This window comes from Polypterus senegalus, chromosome 2 (genome assembly GCF_016835505.1).
Source record: "Polypterus senegalus isolate Bchr_013 chromosome 2, ASM1683550v1, whole genome shotgun sequence".
Lineage (NCBI taxonomy): Eukaryota > Metazoa > Chordata > Cladistia > Polypteriformes > Polypteridae > Polypterus > Polypterus senegalus.
Genome location: NC_053155.1, coordinates 112,280,574 through 112,307,000, shown reverse-complemented (window position 1 = coordinate 112,307,000; position 26,427 = coordinate 112,280,574). Strand labels below are relative to the sequence as shown.

The 26,427-nt window shown below is 36.5% G+C and overlaps 1 protein-coding gene across 27 annotated transcripts in view; it reads left to right on the top strand.

Annotated features, from left to right (window-relative positions):
* Positions 1-26,427, top strand: part of dlg2 (discs, large homolog 2 (Drosophila)) — a 1,682,723-nt gene that overhangs the window by 997,470 nt on the left and 658,826 nt on the right. The window contains exon 1 of one of the 27 annotated variants that reach the window (XM_039744378.1): positions 17,638-17,758. The exons of 24 other annotated variants lie outside the window; for them this stretch is intronic. In XM_039744378.1, the coding sequence (XP_039600312.1) occupies positions 17,681-17,758 (78 nt within the window). In that variant the 5' untranslated portion in view covers positions 17,638-17,680. Of the gene's footprint in view, positions 1-17,637; positions 17,759-26,427 lie in introns of those variants that run through there. 2 more of the 27 variants (XM_039744379.1, XM_039744384.1) reach the window with 2 other exon arrangements.

Sequence of the window (26,427 nt, the reverse complement as noted above, 5' to 3'; positions counted from 1 at the left end):
ATGTTAACCTGAGGGAAAGATAATGAACTGACCAATGAGTCTATTGATTTTTAATCTGACCATGTTTTTTAATATGCCTTATCATTCACAATTTTGATTTTGATTCATAATTATCATCCCTGATGTAGGAAGATAGTAGAGTATTTCCATATTTACATGAATAGTTTCTTTTTAGCCGTCGTTTGTGCATTCAACTACTTATTTAGGAGCTTCCTTATACTTTTACATATAGCTTCTGTCTGAGAGAGAGAGACAACATCTTGGAGGCAATGCAGCCCTTGAAGGAATGGTATAAATGAACAGTAGATCAATCTTTGAGTCTTATTGAAGAAGACATTTGACCCAAGAGCTGGGTGTGAAGCCTGCAGAAAAACATAGTAGTCTACGACATCCAAAACAAGCAGGAGGTCAATAACCAGATTTGGCCAACAGAACAATAACTTAAGATAGGGATGCAGTTCTAGTTAATTAAGGGCACTAACAGACCATAAGAGAAGAATAGACAAAAAAATAAAAATAAAAAAAACACCTTAGTATCAAATTACTATTTCAAAGCTGAACAAGAAGCAAGCAAAACAAAAGGGCTCAAACATGAGCTACTTAATGAACTAGCACTGAATGAAGATAGAGAGCCTGCCTAAATACCTTCACCCACAGCATCGCATGACTGCCCCCTAGTAATTGCTGCCGATCAGACTGCAGTGGGAGTCGGGGCCAAGGTCAGGTTGTGTAGGTCAAGTGGAAATAGCTTAAGAAAGCTATGACTAACGGAGGAAAAATGGGCATAACAAAATATATTCAAATAACAATTGTTCCTTCACTTAATGTTTAATAATTTACAGAGGCCATTCTAATCTACACTTTGTCAGGGCTGCTTTTTGCTCTGTAAGTAGTATTTTCTACTATATAGTAGTTTTTGAAAGATCACAAAATTTTAAAAGCGGTTATATTTTAAGTTGAAATTTGCCTCTTTTGCAAATTCATTACCTTTAATTCTAAAATATTGCCCTTTTCTGTATTCATTTCTTACTTTTGTGTTTATTTGACTGTATTCTGTGAAACTTTTATACCATATTATTTAAAGTGAAGGCTTCAGACCAAAGTTTTAGCTTTAATGCTAAATTAAAATTTTTATTTCTACACCAACATGGTCTGTTGACCGTGCACTCTCCTTCAGTCTAACAGTTGTTCTTCGTATTACTGTGAACTTTGTAAAGCTCTCTGTATTTTTATTTGTATTTTTTTAACACATCAGGTAGACCACCATAAATCATGTTTACTTTGGCATACAATCCATAACATTTTTCATCCAAGGGAAGTCATCACAATGATCTGGATTATTTCTTTACCACTTATTGTACAACCGCTTCAAAAAGTGCCTGTGTTGCTGCCCTTTAGAGAGACTATCAGCAGAGTCTCATGGCCAGCTGACCAAGAAGTAATTGAACACAAGAAACTGTCTATCGTCTATCTGAAATTGTTTAGCACCTGGTGTCATATGTAGAAATTCTAGGCACCCCTAGAAAAAAAAAATACATACAGTATCTTGACATTTAATGAGCTGCTGTTGTATAGTTTGCATTTGTTGTGTCGTATGTACTTGTAACGTTCCTAATTGTGCAAAGCTATTTAGTTACATTTTTTGCGGTGAACTTACTATATAAACAGGAAACATTTCTGTTATCTGAACACAATAAAAAGCCATTGCATGGCTTCACGGGATAGTGGCAGCTGAGGTTTTCCATACAATAGATCAAGGCAGCATTAATCTAGGAAAAGTCGTGGGCCATTCTTTTGCAATGTATTGCTCACTTGAGTGCTGAAATAGTTTCTGAAACATCCGCATGACTAATCATGTAAGAAAGGCACTGATATTACAGACCTCATATCAGAATTCACACAAGAGACACTATTGTCATTTGTGTCACTTTTTGGATACATAGCATGCATTAGGCCAACAGTGACATTTCAAAATCATCTACTGAATGCAATACCGGTGGACTGCGTGGTTAGCAATACTGTCTTACCATCTAACGTCTAAGTTTGAATCATATCTTAACTGTTGATTGTGTTTCCTTGACCCAGTCTCTACATGATGGCTTGGATTTCTTCCTCATGCTGTAGAAATGTATAATTAAATCTTTGTTTAATTCCATGCTCGCTTGGAGTTTATAAGCTCTACATATCTAATACACATACAGTATGTGTTTCAGAAGTCTACCTCTCAGAGTCAGAAAACAAGTGTTTTGGTGATTTAAATAGAGTATATAGGATGGTAGTGAGACCAGCTATGTTATATGGATTAGAGACGGTGGCACTGACCAGAAAGCAGGAGACAGAGCTGGAGGTAACAGAGTCAAAAATTCTAAGATTTGCATTGAGTGTGACAAGGATGGATACGATTAGAAATGAGTATATTAGAGGGTCAGCTCAAGTCAGAGAGGCGGACATGTGCAGAGGAGAGATGCTGAGTATATTGGGAGAAGGGTGCTAAGGATAGAGCTGTCAGGCAAGAGAAATAGAGGAAGGCCTAAGAGAAGGTTTATGGATGTGGTGAGGGAGGACATACAGGTGATGGGTGTAACAGAACAAGATGCAGAGGGCTGAAAGATATGGAAGAAGATGATGCGCTGTGGCGCCTCCTAACTGGAGCAGCTGAAAGAAGAAGAAGATATAGTATCCGTGGCCGGTGGCTCAGAGCTGCACCCTAGTGTTTGTAAAGTAGAGAATTCATAAACTTTGACCTTAATTGCAGATAGAAAGAAAATCAAAATGTTAAATAAATGTGAGCACCAGGTACATCTACAATATTAAACAACTAGAAATACTCAAAAAGCAACACTGCACAGGCCGCATAGAAAAACAAATATGAGGACACTAGCTGGTGTTGTCTTGTTCCTGGAGACTAATGTTGAGAAACTGACAATGCAACTGACTCAGAGTTCCAGTGCAAAAGCAACTGAAAGGCCTGGTTTTTATATATGCTGTATCAGAGAGAGTGGGTGGCTCTGAGGCTAAGGATCTGTGCCGGCAATCAGAAGGTAGCCAGTTTGAATCTTGTAAATGCCAGAAGTGATTCAACTCTGTTGGGTTCTTGAACAAGACCCTTAACCTGCAATTGCTTCGTCCTGGGTATGACATTAATCTGCATCCTGCCCTGCAAGCAGGTCCTCCAATTTACAGGGAAAACTTGGGTGTTGATGCCAAGATTGGCACTTCAGCCACTGTAAAAAAGCACATACTGTTCCAGTGTGGTTCTGAGGTGTCATCCACTGCACTCGTCATATGGTGAGCAGGGCAACGCACTGTAATCAGCACATGTTCCCAACCCCTCTCTGTCTCTCTCTCTCTCTCTCTCTCTGTATGAGAGATGACTGTAGAGAGCAAGTAAAAAAACAAGTTTCATCACAAGTGTGTTCAGGTTTTAAGAATATTTTTTCACTTGTCATGTGATGAATGATTATTTTACAGTGTAGGCTTTTAGAAAAGTGATCCACAGCAGGAAAATCAGTTATGCGATTACTTTATGACTAATAAGGATGCTGGAGTTTTTGTTTCCCACTATAATTTTTTCAAGCATGCAGTCTTTAATTTTATCATGACAAGTCATTCCTCCCAAATGATTTTTCCATTTTCTTTCTTTCTTTCTTTCTTTCTTTCTTTCTTTCTTTCTTTCTTTCTTTCTTTCTTTCTAATATTTACTGTAAAAATATAAATGCAGCAGGGGAGGTTATGGTACAAAATAACCTAAAAAAACTACTTTCTTTTAAGATTAAGACTTTGCAACTTTTCCAATATTTTTTGCAGTATTTGTAATTTCAGCTTTGAGAAACAGAAAATCACTTAAACATGTGCACTGCCATATTAACTCAAATATTCATTTTTGAAGATTGTTGTTTTTTTTATTTACTAACAGAGCATTTGTTTCAGTATTCTTTCAATTTATTCTGTGCCCTACAGCTATCCTTAAGAAATATTTTAGAAAATATGTCTCGTTGACAATCATAAATTCTTCTTCACAAGTAAATATGTCCAAATTCCAACCAGTAATCGTGAATATAACGTTTCTTAACCTAGTCATGTTTTATTTATGCAAGAACAGTAATGGGTGATGTACTTTAGTAATCTTATTTTCATTTAATTATTATTTAATTTTTGAATTAATTTCATGTTTGAATACCAATGAGATTTAGGGTCATGGATTAGTTTGATAGGACTAGCAGCTTTAAATATTAATTCATGAATTATTTCACAGTTGTCTCACACAGTTGCCTCAAACATCTATGGTGTTTTTAATTTAATATGTGCATTTCAGCTTTTAAAGTCAGCCTTTTTTAATTAAATTGGCATACAATACATAAATTAGTATAAAAATCGAAGGTAATTGTGCCTGGAAATATACATATTGTAAGCTTATATCACCAAACATTTGGAAGAAAGAATGATTCAGATACAAATTTACCATCTTAGCTTTAACTTTCTGGTGGTCTGTGTGCAGAATGGTGATTTAACTTTGCTTTCAAAAGTTTGATCACTAATGCTGTTTTCATGGACACATAAAATAAACATGGCTGAAGATAGCATTAACTGCTCTAGTAGCCTGATTATCTTTATGACCTTCCCAAGGGGAATTAACTACTGTGAAGGACTAGCACCATTAACTGGTAACAGTTAAATAATCAGGATTCACTGTATTTCCTATTCTTTATAAGATATTATTTTTCATAACTCTTCCACCAAATTATATTTTACAATTGTAATTGACAAAGGATACTCTACTTCCTGCTTATCTTAAATTTATATAAAAAATTGTCATACAAAATTTAGTTTATTCCTTCAAGATACATAATACAGTTATGGAATTTGGACAAAGATTTACTTATTTGCATCACTAAAATTAATTTAGAAAACACTTAACACTGACTAACAAAATTAATTCTTGTGTCTAATGTCTTGATCATATATTTTCGAGTTATTTTAAAAGCAATAATTTTTATCTGCTGCCTTGGAAATCTTTAAAATTAAAGTGTAATGAATTGAAGCAGACAATTCAAATGCTTAAGAGATGCATTGCTATGCTGTATTTGTGGAAAACAAATCAATCATTACGGTAACTTTACTACAATATGCTGCAGAAAAGTATAAAGGTTTGCTGTCATTTGTTAATCCAGGCACTTAAATCATTGAAAGAGTTCAAAAATTGCCCTCACGGACATTGTAACATACTGCATATTAAACTGCATGTTTGCTGTATTAGTTTCCTCTCTCTGGGCCTTGCTGCAACTCACCTAAAATTCCTGTGCTCCATTAAAAACTACATATGAAAAATTGTCTTGTATATTGCCATGTAAATCAGCTTGTAATATATAATATTTTTTTTAAGCCGAACGATTCAATATAGCTTGACAGTTATGATGCAGTTAATTACTTAATGTGCTATAAAATCAGTTACTGAGGTTATGCAATATATATTTATATTAGTTATGTATAATTAGTTATACATAATCACTGGTCTAAATGGTCTAAATGGCCCTGTGTTGATGTAGTGTTGTGGTAGACCTAGCGTCTTCTGCTATGGAGTTTCTTTGGGTGTTATCCTTACCTTGCACTTGGAAACATAGCTCCCCAGTCCCTTTTCTGGAGAACACTCATTCAGAAAATGGATAGATGGATTCATGCTTGATTGTTAATAACTGATAAAACAATACATTTAGGAGCTAATAGACCCTTTTTTATATTATTTCAGCACTTTAGCAATTCTTTCCTTAACTAAAACATTTTAAATCAACTGCTGATCATACTTAATACCTCTAAATTCTTTGTGTGGTTTAAGAAATGTGGATTTTCTATTGTTATAAAGTTTTTGATTTTCTTTCTTTTACTTTTAGGTGGAAATAATGGATCTGATTGGGGTAAATTTACTGTATAAAAATAACTTAAAATATATGAATAGCTGTATTTAAATAATTAATTTGTAAATTGCCTAAAACAATGTTTACAACATGTGCTTGTTTAAATGCAAAGTCTAAGGTGCTGTCAGCCAATTGCAGGTAGCAAACTCGGTCGGAGTATCAGTTCCCACTCCCCCCGGGCTCGACGCAGCACACAGCTCTTCTCCAGCCATTGTTTCTCTGGGGCCCGTAGCTGCTGTCTGGCCTGTGGAGGTTGAAGGTGTGGGCGCCTGATGCAAAGAGTCCTCCAATGGTCCCCAACCCTCATTTGAGGGGTCATCCCCTACCTCACTGTACGTATCAGGGTCAATCTCTAAGCCCGCTCCTTGACTGACCTTGTCAACAATGTGCCCCACCCTTTCAATTGCAGAGAGAGGTGTCCTGCAGGTGGCTAGGACACATAGGAAGAGGGCATTCCTCTTCCCTATTACAAGATGCCAGGGTAAATTGTCTGATACGGCAGTCCAAACTTTAAAGTTCATCCCCTTAAACTTCAGAGGGAGCACAACAATGTCATATTCTTTACTGTCTCCATGAACACAGCAAATGTTAACCCAGTAATCTGTCCGAACAAGCGGAATATGCAGAGGTCTCTACCAGAGTCCAGCAGGGCCTGGATTTTGTGTATGGCCAAGTTAATAGAGACCCTGAAATTGTCTTTCTTCTTCGCCCTGCCTGAAGCCTGAGAATCACGTAACAGTCCCAGGCCGAGGTCCATAGACTGTGCAAGTGAAAATTCATGAATGGTTTTTCAAGGAAGTTTCCCAAATTTTAAAAATTTCTATTTTGGACTATCACAACAAAAATGTATCTTTCTTCAGCAATTTCCTTGAAGAATAAGTATACCAAATTTCACTTAAATTTGTCTACTGGGACCCTCCTAACCCATTAACAGCTGTGTTTGGGGTTCTTCCAGATGGGTATAACGTGGAGAAAGACAAACAATTTACTACACTTTTGGCACGCAGACTTATTCTGCTAAACTGTAAGAATCCAAACTCTCCTCTTTTAAGTCAGTGGGAAACCGATGTTTTATACTATTTGAAATTGGAAAAAATCAAATACTCAGTTAGAGGATCTGTACAGATTTTTTTCAAAACATGGCAGGATCTAATCAGTAATATTTTAAACTAAGCTCTTAAAGCACAGAGGAAGCAGTTATTTCTGTATTTCTTTTTCTTCTCCATTCATCTCTATTGACTTATCAAACTTATCAGTTTAGGTATGTTTACAAGCCTTACATTTTACTCTGTTTGCCTTATTCTCTCTCTCATGGGGGTCAACTTGTTCTCAATTCTAATTTTTGTAAAAATTAATTGATTTGTATGGAATGATTGCAATAAAATTAATAAAATTTCAAAAAAAAAAAAATTGTCTTCTGAGAGCTATGTTGGACAGATAGACAGACATGACAACAACAGGAAGTGCTTTTAACATTTTAATGCAAATGCACCTAAAATTAGCATTTACTATTTAAATTACTACTAAATGAAATATTAAAACAAGAGAACGGCCTGACACTTTACTGTTGTACTTAGTGTGTTGCGAGCCTACAAATCCCTTTCATCAGCCCAGATATCCCTTATTATTATTACTGTTGTGTGTGCCAGTATTAATGAAACTGTATTTCTAGGTTTTTTATTTTCATCTGTAATGAATATCCTTGCCTTTTCAATTCAATTCTTATTTATTGTCAGTATACCTCTCAATACAGTGAAAATGTGTACCTTTTTAAATAACAATGTGCAGTTTATTTCCTAAAAGAAATGTATTATTGAATAATTTACATATTTATATGTGTAGCTACTAATATGCTGAAGGTGAGATTCAAAAGCTCATTTTCTTAAAAAAAATGAATTTAGCATATTTATCTTCACACTATTATTATTATTACTACAGCAATTTTTTTACCTATGATTATATTAGAGATCTTGAATCTCATGTCAGTAAATCCTACTAATAACCTAGACTGGTTTACCTGGATTTCAAATTCTATTCCATATTGTTACTTACATTAGAAAATGTACTTACATTCTTGCCAACTGAAAAAATTACTGTTGCCAAGCCAACCTTAAAAGTGTTTTTGATTACACGACAACAAAGTGTCAGTTAGACATCCTTGGCTAATTGAAATGAAGCAAAGGAAACCTGCCGTGAGTGCTGCTAGAGAGCAGCCCTCTCCCTTTTTCCTGATTATATCTGAATCAATAGTGCTTAATCGATTCTACATATACAGTACGGCCTAGAACGCTAAATGAGTAAAACCCCTTTGTTCCAACAGTAGTGTTGAAATGGATTTGGCAGATAGACAGTTTATGATGAGCTTAAAAATAAACTCGGATACAAAAGAGTAAACCTAAATGCAAAGTTTAGCACATTGATCAATGTACTGTAAAAAGCTAAGCAAATGTATCATAGCAAGGCAACTTGGTCCGTGTTTTAGTCTAAAATACAAAGAAAGGCCCAAAAAGTGGAATATCAAGACAGACACATAATCTATGGTGTGGTAAAGTGTGCCTTACACTTTGTCCCAATGGAAATAGCCACCTCTCCCTGTTGATTGTTTTACCATGGTGTATTGTATCACACATGATCAGAAACTCCAATAATCAATTAAAATGTATGCTGTAATACCAGTACTACTTGCCCCCTTTAAAATGTAGACATTTCATTTAAATTAAGCTAACATGAAAGTGCTGCATGCTACATTTTCTCTATTTTTAATAAACCTTTACATGGTTCAAGCAATCTAAAGACATCTTAGTTAGGTTAAATCCTCATAGTAAACTGGCAATGTGTCCTGCTTTGCTTCTCAACTTTTACCCAGTTTTGCTGGGGTAGGCCCCAGCTCTTTATTATCCTAAAATAGATAAGTGGGCAAGAAAATGAATGGAGGGATGTCTGATTCAAGCAATTATTTTTTAAACAAAGTACGCAATTAAGCAGCCTAAAATGATAAATGAAACATTGAGAAATCTAAACTGCTTGCATTCTCAAATATTCATTTTTTTGGATGGCAATGTTAACATTGAAATTTTAGAAACTTAGAGATACTTTTGCCCCCCAAACAGTCTCACATCTTCTGGGCACTCAATCAACAAGGTGCTAAGAATATTTCATAAGCATTTTGTTTCCTGCTGACTCCCTTTTATTTGGCCACATGCTCATGCTGTGTACCTCCTATTCCACTTCATCCTAAAGGTGCTCTGTTTGTTGCATATGCAGTAGATCTATATCCTGTGCTGATAACTATAATAGTCTGAAGTCACTGACATGGTCATAGAACCAGACTGAGATGACCCGTGCTTCGTGATGTAGTATATTATCCTACTCGAAATTTCAAAAACTGGTAGATGGTGTCCATAAAGTGTCCAATACACATTGTCAGCAGGAATGCTAAGGTATGCTATGGCATTTCATTGACATTTTGGAATTATTAAGAGACCTAATGTGTGACAAGAAAACAGTCCTACACCATTGCTTAACTACGACTAACAGTACAAGGCAGGGTAGAAACTAATTCTAATGCTACTATCTGCATGTCAGAGCAGAGACTGAAATTTGACAGACCAGTAGACCATTTTCTAGTTTTCAGTCTCCTAATTCTGGTGATTATGTGCACACTATAGCCTTATTTTTCTATTAAAAGACAAAAATATTGTTCTGCTAGAGAGAAAATCTAGCAGTGAGTAAATGAAGGGGGGCTCTGTTAGTTTAGGCACTGCAAAAATGCATTTATTCCTTATTTACCACTGTGTAACTATTTTGTGTTCGTAACATAAAACATCAGTAGACAGGTTCTTAATCTCTGTGCAATGTGGCACATTGACATGATGGTAAAATTACTTATTAATATAAAGGATTCACGGGTCTTATACTAAATATGTAATATCAAGAGAAATATGTGTCAGTTAAGCCATCTCTGACTACTCCAAAGTGAAATTTTGTTAATATTGTCACATTACGGAGATGAATAAACACTTTATTGATGCTTCGTAAGTTTTATGAAGACCAAAAGGAGCCTTTGTTAAGGTTGTGTTACATAAGAGTAATTGAATAATAGATGCATTTTTGCAGTAACTAAACTAAGATGTTACCTCTAATGGGTCAGAAAAAAATGTAGTCTGGAGGCAGGCAAAGAGGTTAAGCAGGAAATGAAGAAAAAAATGAGTGTCAGAATCTAAAACTAGAATTAAAAAAATCAAAGTCAATAGGACGATCAAAAATCTTAAACTGTGAGATCAAACACGAGAAAAGTTCTTTTACTGAGCACAAAGAGGTTTGGTATATCTGAAGTCTCTGCTAATGAAAAGTCATCAGGGGAGACTTTGATCCCGTCACCCCAATGACGTCACAGACCATGACATTTCTAAGTTGTTACTGTGACAACAAGTAAACAAATGGCAGCCCCTATAAAAATAGAGAAATGATGCAATTTATTTTTAAATCTCTTCAATAAGTGCCAAAATGAAAGAAAATGGAGAACTTTATTTCCATTATCAAGAAATTAAAAAATAACCATTTGCCAGATCAGAAAATTTTAAACATACTGTTGTGGTCTGTAGTTTGAAACGGTGATATGGAAACAAGAGTTGCAGATAGAAAGCTGAGAATAGCAGAAGTGTAGGTAAATATCTTAATGGTAGTTATCTAGAGACTGTGTACTAATTTGCACAAATTTTGGCAGAGATTATAGATGCTTATGGATTACAAAGTAAACAATAATCCAATCTCATCTACTTTTTTCACACTTTAATAAATGTAATGTCTTCTACTGCTTTGATCATAATAACAAACAAGCCGCCTTTTGATCTCATGTAGCACCACATGATTCACTCTTCCTTGTTTCTGTAGCTTATACAGAACCTATATATGAATAAACATACATAAGGCATCTGGTCCAGGTGACATTTCTGAGCATTTTATAAACCTGTAGCTGAAATCTTAAGTGACATCTTTAATATTTTGCATTCAGAATCTGAGGTCCCTGTCTAGTTCAAAGAGACAAAAATATCCCTATACCTAAGAAAACATATGTAGACTATCACTACTCACGCTTAATTGTGATGAATTGTGATGAAGTGATCTGAGAGACTAGCACTGGGCACATTAAACAGAATACTCCAAATAGTCATGTTTCCCTCCAGTTTGTGTATCGTCACAACCTATCCACATATCCCTTCCACCTGCTTCATACCATTCTTGCACACCTAGATAATCAAAAACTGTTACTCTAAAGTTCTGTTTATAGATTACAGCTTAGCATTTAACACTGTTGTACCATCTAAGTTGACCACCAAACTCCTCAATATAGGACACAGAAAATTCGCTGCACCACAGCTTCCATTCTGACCTTCAGCACAGGGACTTCACAGGGTAGCTCCTTTAGCTCCCTTCTATACTGCTTGTTCATCTCTTTCTTTGTGATCACACACCATTCCATCATAAAATTTACTGATGACACCAGCATCATGGGCCTCATCACCAACAATGATGATATGGTTTATAGGAAAGAGGTCTATTTGCTGACTCAAGGGTGCCAATTTTAACAAAACCAAAGATTTGTCGTATTCTTTAGAAAGCAAAAGGCAGATTGCAGAGTCTTCTACTTTGGAGTAACACTGTTGAGAGGATGAGGAGGTTTTAAATTTCTTGATTATCACAGATATAACTAAAGTGGACAAAAAACATTTTGCCTCTTGTCAAGAAGGCTTACCAACACCTCTACTTCCTCAGATGTCTGAGGATAGGTCTCATTTCACCATCTGTTCTCACTAACTTCTACAAATCTAAAATGGAGTCCAATCTCACGGGCTGCATAACTGGTATGGCTCAAGATTGCAAAGCACTGCAGAGGTTAGTGAAGGTGGCAGAGCATACTGTACTGTTGTCCTTCGGCTTCCTTCTGTCCAGGATGTATACAACACTTACCTCCTCAGAATATAAAAACAGACGTTAGCCATCATGCACAGTTGCTTTTCTCATTCCTTTCTTGCAAACAGTAAAACTAAGTAAAACTTAGAGAAATAAGAAATTTGAAGAAGCAATATTGGAGTCTTTATTAGGTACTCAGCATATGTGATTAACTTCTTCAGTTATTTGGCTTCAGTTTTGAGTTCTGCAGAATTAAAACAATTCAAAGGCATCTTTCTCAGCACTATTGAGTTGCAGAGAGAGATTACCACCAATGCCCAGCTCAGGACAGCAGAAACATTTATATAGAGGCAGTGTGGATGACGGATGGGACAGCTAGCAATAACAATAGATAGCCATTTAAAAAACACAAACTTTTGCTTCCTTTACTTGACCCATTCTACAAATATACTCGGAAACACTGAATATTTTAGCTACTGTGTGTGTGTGTGTGTACCCACAATATACATTAGATGTTATTTGTACTTTTGTGTCTAAATTTGAGGGGACAGTCAAGTAAGAATTTCATTGTACTGTGTCCTTTGTGACTGAGGAATAGACAGAGGGAACCAGCTGGGTATCCCCATTTAATCATCAAATCAAAAACAAACAATGTACCCTGGGCATAAAAAAGGTTGCCTGTTTCAGCCTTTCACAATTGCTTAAAAAAGGTATATCAGTGGTATCTTTACCCTCGCTGAAGGTTCAGGTTGAAATGAACGCCATCATCCAAGGGACGCCCAGTCCTATGAGATCCGTGCTGGAAGGGGTGGTGCTAACTCTGGGTGATTTGGGCAGTTAGGCATCCTGGTGGTCTTCTTGTCGGAACTGCAATGGAAAGAGAAGATAAAGTTAGCAATGGGCAGTTAGGCATCCTAGGTAGTCTTCTTTTCAGAACTGCAATGGAAAGAGAAGATATGGTAAGCACCAAGAAATTGGTCCCCAGGCACACATGCATGACAATATAAAATAATAAACTTCAACTTGAATATCAGCCATAAAATTGGCATTTTTGGAGGAGTCTTCTGTTAATGAGTGGGTGTATCTAATAAAGTTGTCATTGAGTGTATATCTTACTAAACACTGATATTAACAGATGGAAAGGTTTGCCTTTTTAAGTACTTACTGTAAATGATTCAAATAGTTGTATGGATTGTTTTATTATTCTACTTCAGAGAGAATCCAAAGCTGCAAGACAGAGTGTTGTAAAACTGTTAAATGCCATTTCTTCAAATGACTTTGCAAAATGTGTCAGTGACTCTTTTACCAAGAGGAAGGTGAAATATTACAAAAAACACTGGGGAAGGCAGTTTGTCCTATTGTGAAATGGATTTTCCTTTTGATGTGAAAAACATTTCTAAGCTGTGGACATATGGTAAATCACAATGATCACTGCCAGATGTTATATTATTTTATGTTTTGTTTATTTTTCTCTTTAGTAGAGTTGCAGGAAATTTAATATTGCTGTTTTCAAGGTTAAACAAAGAACAAGATACCAAAAAAAATATCTAAACAGAATATTGCATTGTATATACCATGTTTCTCATAATAAATTCTCATAGCTAGTACTGGATATTGCAGTGTCTTTTGGTTAGGTGAGGCTGTGATACCTCATGGAGCTGCTTATTTAAAAAAATTATTTGGTTATCTCCTTCAACAACATAATGTTGAACTTTGTTACAAGGACCGACCATCCTCAATGTAAAGAAATGTTGCTTTTTACTTTAAATTCACTTCTAGCAGACACATCAAAATTATCTCGACTGTTTGCTGATTAAATGTGAACAGATTCATGTCTATCAATTTTTGAATTCTTGCTTATCTAATTTAAGGCCATGGTCCAGTAAATTCTGGTATTAAGTACTGTATAGGACAGGATGCGACCTGGGATGGTCACTAGTCCATTGCAGCACGCACTTAGTCGTCCACAGACAGAGGATCTTGAGATGTGAGGGAAAAAGCCTTAATTTGACAATATTTTTTTAAGACTGTTGGAAAACTTTGCTTCTAAATTAATTTCTATAAGTAGGATGGTCAGCACAGTAGTCCAAGTCTAGTTGCTATCTGTGTGGAATATGCACAGTCTCCTTGTATCTGTGTGGTTATTTCTTAAAGATGTGTGGCTTATGCCTTGCAATAGATTACAGTTAATCCCTGTCTTGTGCCTGCTATTGCAATTTTAGGCTCCAGCCCATCAAAACTCTAAACACAGACTAAAGTGGGTTTGAATTTTAGGACATAACTGTTTGTTAAGGAAAGGACCTATTTGCTCTTTTTTTGAGATCTTTGCAGGCAGGTAATTTTATTTGTAGCATGATAAACAAAATTACACACACATCTCCAAATCCACTGTCACTAGAACAGAACACATTCTTAGCCAAATATGCATTGAAATGCATTGTGAATTGAATTATATCATTGCTGTCCTTTTAAGTTGCTTTGCTGTTCTAGGCTATTTTTACAAGCTCTTATGTGTATTGTTCTGAGCCTCCTTTTGAACACACTCTACCCTTTTATTCGTCCACTGTAGTTACTCTTGTTAGCAATGATAAGAATCTCTGGAATTGCTACAAAAATAATTTTAAACTAATTAAAGCACCACTACCTCTGCATATTGTGCATGATCTCCCCTAGGATGCATACAATTCATTTTCTACACACTGTCTCATGTGCCTTACTTTGCCCGACTTCTCTTAATTATCAACAGTACATGCTTCTGCTTGTCAAGCTGACTCACCAACACAATCTCACATTTCATGCATATGCACATAATGCCATCTTTCTCTGATGTTTATTCATAGATGCCCTCGTGTCATAGCCAAGTTCACTGTGTCATTTCACAGATTTCCACTGATATTCATTTTCAGACTTAAGATGAAAGAATGTCACCGGTTTCATATGGAATCTCGACCCTTCTGGTTAGGACCAATCTTACCAATTTAAAGTATAATCCAAGTACTGTGCAGCTAGTACCCACCATTGCTTTGACTATATTGACAGATGTTTGACAGGTCACAGTGTGTGTTTTCCTGTTTTTGGCCCACACTGCATTTCTCATTGCATATTCTAATTTACTGCACTCCTTCAACGACATGGGCACTGTTCAGGGAGTGAAGCTCAAAATATTGGTTATGTTGCTTTTATACAGTTTGTGACATTAAGAATATTTTTCAGTCTTAATTACTCTTTATTTTCATGTAGGTTAGAATATAATCCTAACGGCTAAGAAAGTGAAATCCTTCCTTCTGCCCTGTTTTACATCATTGAACCCAACTACATTGTGACACTGCTAAATGGGACTGTTATGTGTTTTCCATCTTAGAAGTATAAATTATTTTCTGTACAATGTTGTCCAAGACAGTTGGAATTTGAAAGAAACTGGTAACTCAGATATCATGACAACTTTAAAAAGTTATCTGGATGAAATACTGTAGTGGGAGAAATTAGTTATTAGATAAGTAAATGAGTCTGATGAACTTAATTGTTTCCTCTTTATTTATCAGATTTCTTATGTTCTTGCCTTATAGCTCTTTGTACTCTGTTCACTGGGCTAAACATTTCTTGTACCCTGATGCACTGTGGCCATAAACAGGGAAGATTACAATTGCATTAACAGAGCAGCCAGAAAATATTTTCCCTGTGTACCCAATTATGAATAATAATAATTTGTTAAGTAGAGTGCTGATGCTGTGCCTTTTTGGGCAAATATTATTTTACTTCTACAGTAATAACACTTCTTTTGTTGTAATAGTTTTAGACAAGTCTAGTGGGACTAAGGGGAATTAATAAGTTTGATGAGAACACAAGCGTTTCACCGTATGTAGTTAATTTGATACTGACCCCCGTTTGAAAGAACATTAAAATCCCTGAACTCTATAGCTGAAAAAATATATATATTTTTTATATGTATTTCTAAGCATGGGTAAGGTAAGTGGCTTTGTTACACTCTTAAATTCTAGTCTCATTTGATTATGCTAGTTGATGTTCACAGAGAAGCCAAAGAAAAGAGGCATCTGGGTAAAGATACATCCAGGTACAATGATGGCTTTGTTCTGCTGCTTTAATTAAATGCATTATTAATGTGCAATTGGCTGGTCCCTGCACATATTGTGACATGCAAAACCTTCTAAAGCATTCATTAGCTGTCTAACCTACTTAATTCAATTCTGTATCATAGGAAGCCAGAACCTATCCAGGCAGCCTTCAGGCAAGACTCCTCCTAGGAAAGGATACAAGCCTATTGCAGTGCACACCTGTACACAGGCCTGAGTAACTTAGGGTCACTAATCAAGTAAACCTAATCAAGTTTCTTTGGGATATGAGAGGAAGTTTACATACCCTGAGAATAACAGCATAGACACTGCGAGAGCACATAAACTCCACACTGATAACAACCTGGGTGGGCTTTAGGCTCAGTCTCCTGCAGCTGTCAGACAGCAGCCCTTAACACTGTACCACCCACTACTAAGCCACTCGAATATCGACACTGATTCATTGTTAAGCTTGGACACCCGTGCTATACGACATCAACTTTTCAAAGTAACAAATCAGCAAAGCAAATTGCTGAGTAATGGAATTTCAGATGTCAATCATATTGCAAGCTGGGAAGGAAGTACTGACTCTTCAGCCAGTGGGAGCTGGAATCAAATTTAATGCGTGCAGGCATAGCATAGAAAGGCTGTCATATTAGCAGAGCATCGCTGTCGTCAGACCCAAATTAATGTCTTCACTGCTGTGTTTACATTTTAATACAAACACACACCATCTGCTAATAAAGCAAATCCTAAAACAGTCCAAGATTAGAATTACACTAGCTGACAAGATAATTGATCATTTCCAACACAATATCGTTCATTCGAAGCCAAACATATTAGGCTAGCTGCAGAGATGTATAACTTGTTAGTCCAAAAAACCCATAGGAGATAAATCGATTACAATTGCCAGGCTTGGTTTGTTCAGTCCAAATAATTATTGTTGTAGCTTCCACCGTGAGTTGAGGTTCACTCAAGACAGTTCATTAGGTTGAATTAAGCAATATGCTGAGTGGAAAAGAATCCTTTCGATCAGCTTTCGGCTCTTAATAAAAAATAATGCATCACTGTCTTCACATCTGGAGAAGAAAATGGGTAAAATATTTATCATACTTTCAAGTGCCTGCAGGATTAATGCATCCTATTGATTATTCAGAGGATTGTCATCTGTAAAGGAGAGGTCAGCAAACCAAGTTTGGTTGAAAAAAAGTTTCTGGTAAGGTTTCTAACAAGTGCCTTGAAAATAAAAGTTGTCATTTAGGGGCATTTTTTAAATTGTCTTTTAATGTCAAAAACAAGCACATGCTTGAATACTAAACAAATGTCCGGAGGGTAGGCATCTTCTGAGCTAAAGCATATGTGTCAAAATTAGCAGCCTCGAAGTTGTCTGCATCATCTTTTTTTTTTCTTCTTTCACACACCGAGCTGACAGTGACAATGGTAAAGATCTGCAGACGTGCACTTAGCAGACGAGATGTGAGCTGGATGCAAACACGCCTCACCCCGGCCCTCCTGCTGGCAGTATGTAAATAGACCTGCAGACGAGAATGAGCGAGGCTTTCATAGACAAGTAAAGGAAGAAAGCCTTGAACTAGCATTCATGTGCAGTCGAGGGAACCGCTTTTTAAAGTGCTGCACTTATTTACTTCTGTGTGCATGTTTGGTAATGTAGAGACTGTTTATTTCGGTCTGCTGGAATGAACTTAGAAGAGCACAGAGCAGTTTCTGCTTGAGCATACATTTTTTTTTTATTATTACCATTATATCAGTATCATTGCTGTTGCCATGTTTGCTTCTATCTGGTATGCCAAGAAGCTGGGGAGAAGGTTTGTGCATAACACTAGAAAGGCAAAAACACAAAAGGTAGAGTATATCATTGTATGTGTCTGCTGTATGTGCGTGTGTGCTAATGCCTTTATTGTTTTCTGTATCTTGTGTTATTATAGTACAGTATATAAATAATTAAAATGTACCGGGCTGCCTCATTTCTGCTTCCTTTTTGATAGCTGCACATAGAATTGCAATGTCTTTCTTCACTCTGTTGTTTTTGATCAGTAATAACTAAATGATATAATGGCTTGATCGCTCAGATTTGTTTCCTGCTGTCACATAGAATGCTTAAATATTGCAATGTACCTGTTGCTGTTAAGTGACAGTTTGGATACTTTTGCAAGCTAAACAGTAAGTCTCTTCCTTTAATGTGTAAATACTGAGCATAAATAATTAAGCACCTAGGGAGTGTAGCATTGATTAATTTAAACTACTTGTTGTAAAGTAAAACCCAACTGCAACTGGCTACATACAGTACAAGAAGTCATCTATTTATGCAAATGCTCAATATCAAAGAAGTAAGAAGGTGAATTTAATTGCTTTTTAAAATTATTGCTATTTTGGTTCAATTTTCATTTGATTGGCAGTTGTGTATGCTGGAAGTCTTTGTTGTACAGTAGCGTAGAAGTCATAAATACAATCAGTCAGCTTGCTATTATGTCTGCAGTGCTTTCAGTCTGTGTATGTTGTATTTTTACATCCTGAGCACTGTCACCTTCCTCTGAGTGTCAGTCACTGCCTATTCAGGGATTTGTGACGGGGTTAAGATCTTGTGATTTTGTGTCAGATGGCTTCTCATCCATCGATGGCATCTTGAGTATAAATACTTGAGCTTGAGAGAAAGTTTTAAAAAAAGAGCTGCAAAAGAAATCAAGTCATGTAGTGCATACTGCTTATCTTTAGCTGTTTGTTTGTTTGTGTTTTTTTTTTTAAAATCACATTTCACATTTTTGGTTGGCTTGGATAGGAGAAGTGACCCACTAGTTAGCATACCTTCATGACACTAGGCTTACACATCATCCCACCGGAAATGGTTGTCTAGTCCTTGAGACATGGTGCAAGTCACATCCCACCCCGCTGCCAGGCTGTGCTTAGAGATCTTCTTGGGGACAGGCATGCAAACTTCCCAGAAGGGCACATTCTCTCATAAATCATTCAATCTTTTTTTCTCATTCTCTAAACCAGATAGGTTGTACTAAATGGAAAACAGTGGAACAATAGCAAGGACAAAATAATTCTAGACACTTTGTCTATAGCAAATTCCTAAAAGTAACATTATTGTTAAAGCTAAATGTATTTATGTTAAGGAACCACATTAACTTTTAGATGTATACTTTTTTATTTTTTGGCTTAAATGTATTATTTTCAGTAAAACAAATTCTCATGAAGGTAAATCATTGGTAACACGGTTACAAAGTGGTTAGAAGGGACCTGGGTTTGATTCCCCATCTTGATTTCTTTCTCTCTGTACATTTTCTCCATTGACTTACGGGTTTTGTCTAGCTATTCTGATATTCCCCCACAAATAAAAAACTGACTAGCGGATTGTGTTAATTTTGAACTCTAAATTAGTCCAATATACATAAGGACTAGCTTGTCATCCAGAGCTGATTAGTATTTTGCATGCTGTCAGATGAATTTTAGATTCCTACAGAGGAAAAGGCAGGTTTAGAAAATGGACACATGGATATTGAAAAAATAATAATGTAAGTAGTATTTGAGTGTGCAGTTTAAACTGATCAAACATTAAAGTTCCAAGTTTGTGTTTTATTTTGCTACTTCTTTTGGAATTCATACTTTCACTTGTTCTCACAGACTGTGGTAAAAATAATGAAAGAAACCTAACGAAAAGCAAATTGACATTCATTCAGTGCATTTTGAACAGTTTAATGTTGTGAATGAAACTGAGATTGTGAAGGCTATACAGTCGATTCCGGTTAATTGGACCACCGGTTAATCGGACCAGCCGCTTATTTGGACCTATTCCTAAAGAACCGAAACAGATCATATTACATAAGCCTAATATTGTTCACTTATTTGGACCAAAATTACGTTTAATCTGACCAAAGAACGTGACAGAGAATAAGAAAAAGAAGCCACAAGTCGCCCGCGGAAACCGGATGTAAAGTGGGTCAGAGACATGAGGAGGATCCCTGAGCTCCCCAGGAGAATTTATGCTTTTATCAAAGGTCAGGAAGTCGGAAAATTTGTACCAAGTGCAAACCAGTGTGGGTGAACATGCCTGCCCTTTCTTTCCTAAAACGGGCCGCCCAGTAGCCAGCGACATGAAGTCGAGCGTAAACAAGTGCAGTGCGTAAACAGAATGCGTCAGATCACACTAGACAATTTCTTCAAACGTTGACTGGAATTTGGTAATGTAACCTTTTTTATTGTGCTTCACATGATGAGTGTTGTGTAGATTGTTTCGAAGAATTTGTAGATTTCTTTTTCAATAAACAAAGTTGTAAGCAACTGTACATGTACGTAGTTCTTGTTTGTACGTTCACCATATGCGTGTGCAGCACAATAAAAGTCATAAAGACATTTTAATATGTTACTTATAGCACGTCCCATCTTGGTTGCACATGTATAGGGCATCTTCGTCTAATCGGACCAGCCGGTTATTAGGACCAAAATGATCGCGTCCCGATGTGGTCCGATTAACAGGAATCGACTGTATTTCAAAGTAGTCAGGCAGATTTGTTGTTTATCACAAGGAGGTCAGAAACATTAAGTTCAAAGTGATCTGTTATTGATACCGGAATAGAAAGCATAGCACAGGGACATAAAACAAAGCTAGAATCAAAACGGATGTCACCAATGTGAATCACTCTGAGTCCTGATCCCTGGCATTTCATGTTTTTACACAGAGGCTGGAGTGTCTGAGACAAGCTGCAGTTAAAGGAATTTCCCTTGTTCTGCTGAGCCAGCAGGCCTCTTGACTTCTACTACAAATGGAAGGATATTATATAACACATTTGCTGGTTCTCTCTCTCTGTGCCTCGCTGCCCACTCCCTACATTGCAGAAGTATCTGGAATATTATTTTTGTTTTTAGTTGTTACGCAAGATACAGTAAGACTTAATGCTATAACTTGAAGTTGGTTTCAACTTGACACATTGGATAGGAGACTGCACATTTTCTGGGGAAATACCGAAATTGCTTGATATAGAATGTCTGCTCCCACTAAATCAAAGAGAAAGCTGTTTCAAAGAAGTAAATCAAAATTAATATCATTCAGAAGCCAGATAAAACAAACTATGCAAATGGCAAATTTTCCTAATACAATGTACTAACCAATGCAGACCACAGAAAGACAATACAACACTGGACATTTGTCGAAATGTGTACAATATGCTCTTCCAAAAAATAGCCATTGATTATTTCTATTTAGAAAAATAAAAAACAGAAAAGAAGGTAAGAGACACATCTGATGAGGGGTATACAGCCAAAATGTATCTCAAACTATCTTTTTTTTTAATTGTGGAAATATTCTTAACTTTTTTTTTCATTTGTCTAATATGTAGTATAGAATTGTACTGTTTGGCATATTGTTTTTGAAGAATAACAGCTATTCATAACATATACCATTTAAGGGTAAAAAGAATTACTGAACACTGGACTTGCCTGATTGCAGAAATCATTTCTAACCAAGTGGATTTTTTTCTATAGCATACAGACAGTATGGTCCTATGGTCTACATTTTAAACCCCAAAGTTGACAGTTGTGTATCAACTTGAAAAATTAAAAGTAAGCAATAGCATTAAAAATTGGGATGAAGTGTAAATTGTAAATAGGTGCAACTATAAAATCTACTTTTTTAATATGAAAAAGGCTTTTTTATGATATGGCAGCATTTTTGTTACTGTTTCCTCAGCAGCTGTCACAACCCTTTAGATTGACTTTCCATTCGATATGGCTACCTACCAAACCACCAATTCACTTTCTATAGCGCGAAAAAAGAAAATTCAAGAGTATCCGATTAGTTTGCTCGAGCGCACTTTTGCCTTCAGTGTTCTCTGTCCAACTCAGTTCGTTAGCTATTCAAAACCTTTGTCAATAGATGCAGCTAACAGTTTCCGTTGTTGCTCCATTGATGATGACTGCCCTAAATCTCTATCTGTATTTTGAAGTAAAAATGGCATTCATGCAGTTAAATATGAAGATTAGTTTCACATTCATTTTGCAAGGGATCTCTTTCAAGTTTTATAATGGCAGAAATAACTAGAAATCAGTCATAGAGTGATGTTGAGTCAGATTATCCATGTCTGGTGGTTGTAACAGCAGCTATGCTATGCACAAAGAGTGCCCTCTGTTGTACATATCTTTGTTCCTGTGGTAGCTGTTATGTTAAAAAATATAGCCTGTGATGGGCTGGTGCCCTATTCAGGAGGCAGTCCTGTCTTGTTCCCTATGCATGCTGGAATACGTTCCAGCTGTCCTGTGACTGTCTCCTAGATCAACACAATAGGAAAATGGATGGATGGATATTTATATGGCTAATCTTATCCATCCATCCATTATTCAACCTGCTATATCCTAACTACAGGGTCACAGGGGTCCACTGGAGCCAATCCCAGCCAACACAGAGTGCAAGGCAGGAAACAAACCCTGTGCAGGGCACCAGCCCACCGCAGGACGTGCACACACACACATACACACAATTTACGATCGCCAATGCACCTAATCTGCATATCCTCGGACTGTAGGAGGAAACCGGAGTACCTGGAGAAAACCCACGCAGACACAGGGAGAACATGCAAACTCCACACAGGGAGGACCCGGGAAGTGAACCCAGGCCTCCTTACTGCGAGGCAGCAGCGCTACCCACTGCACCACTATGCCGCCCTGGCTAATCTTAATTAATCCATTGTCAAATGTCACCTTATCACAGTGTTTCTCAAACTGCACAGACAGCAGTTTCTTTTTGAAGCTTTCAAAATTAAAAAGTCCATCCATTCATTCCCTCAGTTTGCATTTTACCTTAGGGAGCCAGAACCTATCTAGACAGCTTTGGGCAGAAGGTAGCAATTTACAACTAATAGGATGTCAGTATAAGACACAATATGCTAAATTTCACTGAGTGAATTTCATGTGAACTGGCAACTTTACTTGTATAATATATAGTTGCCAATGGGAAATTTGACATCACTGCCCTTTCACGTGGTGCTTTCCATTGAGGTATTTCTGCAATAAATATTTTACCACTTAATGGCTCAATACTAAATTCTCACCTAATTGTATTATAAAACAATGGTCTTACCTAGGAAAGGGTTTTATGTTACTTTTTGAAATGATACAATAACTGTTTATTTCATTTACTTTTGTTTTTTTATGCTGAAACAAAATAGCAATAAACCTTAAAAATGTTTTTGTGAGAATCGAGTCGCAAATCAATATTGATTTCACTCACACCACAAGGGCATGTGACTGGAACAAAGTGAGAAGGTTTGACATCAGAAATAGTAATGCTGAAAATTCCCATAATAAATGATGTTGTATTGGTGAGGATATGGAAGAACTATATCTGCTGATTAGATGGTCCATTTCAAAAGTTTTCAATAATGAACTAAATAGCTGTTTGATGAACCAAAACTAGAATAGATTTCACCTGTGCATGGTTTTGTGAAGTGAAAAGCAGGGAGCCATACAAAGAAGTCATATATTCAGAGCCATTTCCAAATCTAGAGAAAAAAATGGATTTATCAGATTTCTTGCTCAGGCTTTATGGAAAAAGGGAAGCATCCATAGTTTATTCTGTCTCACTAGCGTGTATTGCACCAGTTTCTCTATGTGTTTCACAATGTTATCCATCCATCAATTTTCTGAAAGTGCTTATTGAAATTCAGAGTCATGGGGGATCTGAAACCTATCCCGAAATCACTATGTTTAGGTCAGGAAGCAACCATGCAGAAGGTTCCAGACCCTCGCAGAATACACTCATGTCTGCGCCAGGACTTACCCACGGAGGTGCCAGTCAAACTAAAATGCACACCTTTCAGTCTTTGCTGTCACTCTTCACCCCTGCTATTCACCTCAATTTTCTAAGAATACAGTTAACCTTGTTTACATCAATCACAAGGCATATGCTGAGGTATCATGGGTGAGTCAAAATTATAAATACAGTATATCTTTTTTTTACGCTGAAAAGTTAACAATGCAAGTAAGCTAAAGCAAACTGATGCTACAAATGGCTATTGGTAATATGGTTTGTTAATGACTTAATTTTGTTCCAGCTACTATTTGTATACTTAAAAAATTCCATTCCTACAATTTAGTAAAATATGGAATGCCATTTACTTTAATGATAAAGAAAATTAATGTGCAACTGTATTTTCTTTGCCCAGCACAACAAATTTCACAAATTTTAGGAAAGTAAGTCTGGCGCAACAAAAATCCTATAAAGTGCAACACAGTCTATATTCTAATAATTCTTATGGGGCAACCTGCTGCTTAAATTCACCACAGTTTGCCATACTTAAGACTTCAATAATTTTTCAATTGAAAAAAAATCAATATAGTCTTTAAAAAATCCATTCTCTTAAAAATTCTAATCCAGGTGGATCTCAAGCGCAGCTACATACAGTTCCATCTCATAATGATGCCAGAGCTAAAAGTAGAATATCTTATTTTTACACCCATGCCTGTTCATTGGAAACTGACAGACTTGAAAGACTATTTACAAATGAACCCATCCTTAAATCCAAAGGAATTTAATGCTTCCATCCTTACATGTTTAGACATCGTCTATAATGCTTGGTGTCTTGGGGAAGACATATCCTGCCAGTAACAAAGCACAATGAACACACTTGTACTGCTTAGAGAAGAAAACAAACAAATTACCTAGCATTAGCAAAGTTTACAAAGCTGAAAATCCACCTTGTGGTTATTTTATACCCATAGACTAGATAGTATGTAGAACTATAAAAACATGTAGAGTACGGTAAGTATATTAAGGGTTCAAATAAATGTAGTAATTAATGTGTTGTCACAATAACGAGACATGAACAGATAAAGGTTTGGGGCAGCCACCCGTGTAATATGGTATCCCGGCTGCAAAAGTCGTTTTTATCACGATAATTAGCACTGAAGTGCATACAACGGAGTCCAAAACAAGACTGAGGGAAAAGGGCAGGCTTTTAAAGGGGAAGACAGGAAGTGAGGTCATAAGGATCGGGCATGTGTTCATCGCTCATTGGATCAGGCCCGGACGTGACATCAGAGGGGCCGGAGCTGGTAAAGTCTGTTTCCATTGGTTCGGTCCCGGAAGTGATGTCAAGAGAGCCAGGTGGAGTCTCCCAGGAATGGTCTACAGGGAAGTGAGAAAAAGAGTCAGTGCACTCTGCCACATCCCGGCATGCCTTCCGAACTGCCTTCATTTAAGCCGTTTAGCTGCCTCCCATGCGCAAGTGTGTGACAGTGTATTAAATACTTTTCATCATGGTAGTTGATCTCAGAACTGAAGTTTCTATTACATAAACCTATACTTAGTCATGAAGCATACAGTAAACTATTCAAGCTCTTCAGAGAAGAAATGATTGTAAAGCCTGTGCTACTTAAAATTACAAATTACATTATTCTTATGTTGGATTGGTACTAACAGAATGTGATAACTGCTTTTAGCTTATCTCTGGCTCTGGAGATATACTTGCTTTCATTAACACACATACTGTTAACATTTTGGGGGAGTGTCGCATTAAGTTGCTTGCATTGATCACTGAATCCAAAGCATAAATAGCTTTAATGTGTTATTTAAGTTATTTTCAAACTTGTCCCATTAGAGCTGCCTGACACAGATCTCATTTTTGGTCTGTTTCGACCTCAACCAACAGCAGGGCATCCATCTAATTTTTGTAGAGGTCTAGGAATGAACCTTTAGTCCATTACATCTAAGCTGCTTCTTACTAATATACCATCCTATTGAGTCTGCAGACTACTGCATGCTTCCAGGTTCTTCATATGGGTTGTAATATTGCATCCAATTGCTCTGCAAGGACAGGAATAATGCAGATTTGTTTGAAAAGGGATTGTAAGATTAAGTGTAGTCTTAAATCAGGCCAAAGCATATTACAGAGCAATCACACTAACCAAACATCTCAGCCAAAACACATCAGGCATCGAAAGCTTCAAATCTTTAACTAGTATTTCTAAATCTCAAAAAAAACACAAGTACCAGATGACCTTTAAACCATTGCATCAGTGACATTACGCACCCGAAATTGTGGAAAACCAACATAACGTGACCTAACTGAAATATTTCCAACAACCATAAAATGAACTTAAAACAAAAATATCAAAAAGGTATCCTTCAGAGAATGGGGCACAAAGCAGAAAAAAACTACCAAAATACACATACTGTATCATAAAATCTCTCTGTTTTCCTGCTCCATGTCACCAAAAGTAACTTGTTGCCATCTAGCTGCTGAATAAATCCTTAAAAATAAATTTGTTTTTGCTTTATAAAAGTGTGCAAGTTGGAGAAGGTTGTCATATCTCAGAAAATAAAGCAGTGGAGCAGGAAAATAAAAAAGGGCTCAATCAATACTGACAAGGCTTTAGAAGGGAACAGGAATAACAGCAAATAGTGAAGAGACTTCAACTGTTTTGTCAATTATATTTGCAGTATTTATCAGCACAAATGGGAGGCTGTAGTTCTAATAATCCATGCAGGAACATGGAACATTCTTTGTGTTTATAGAAAT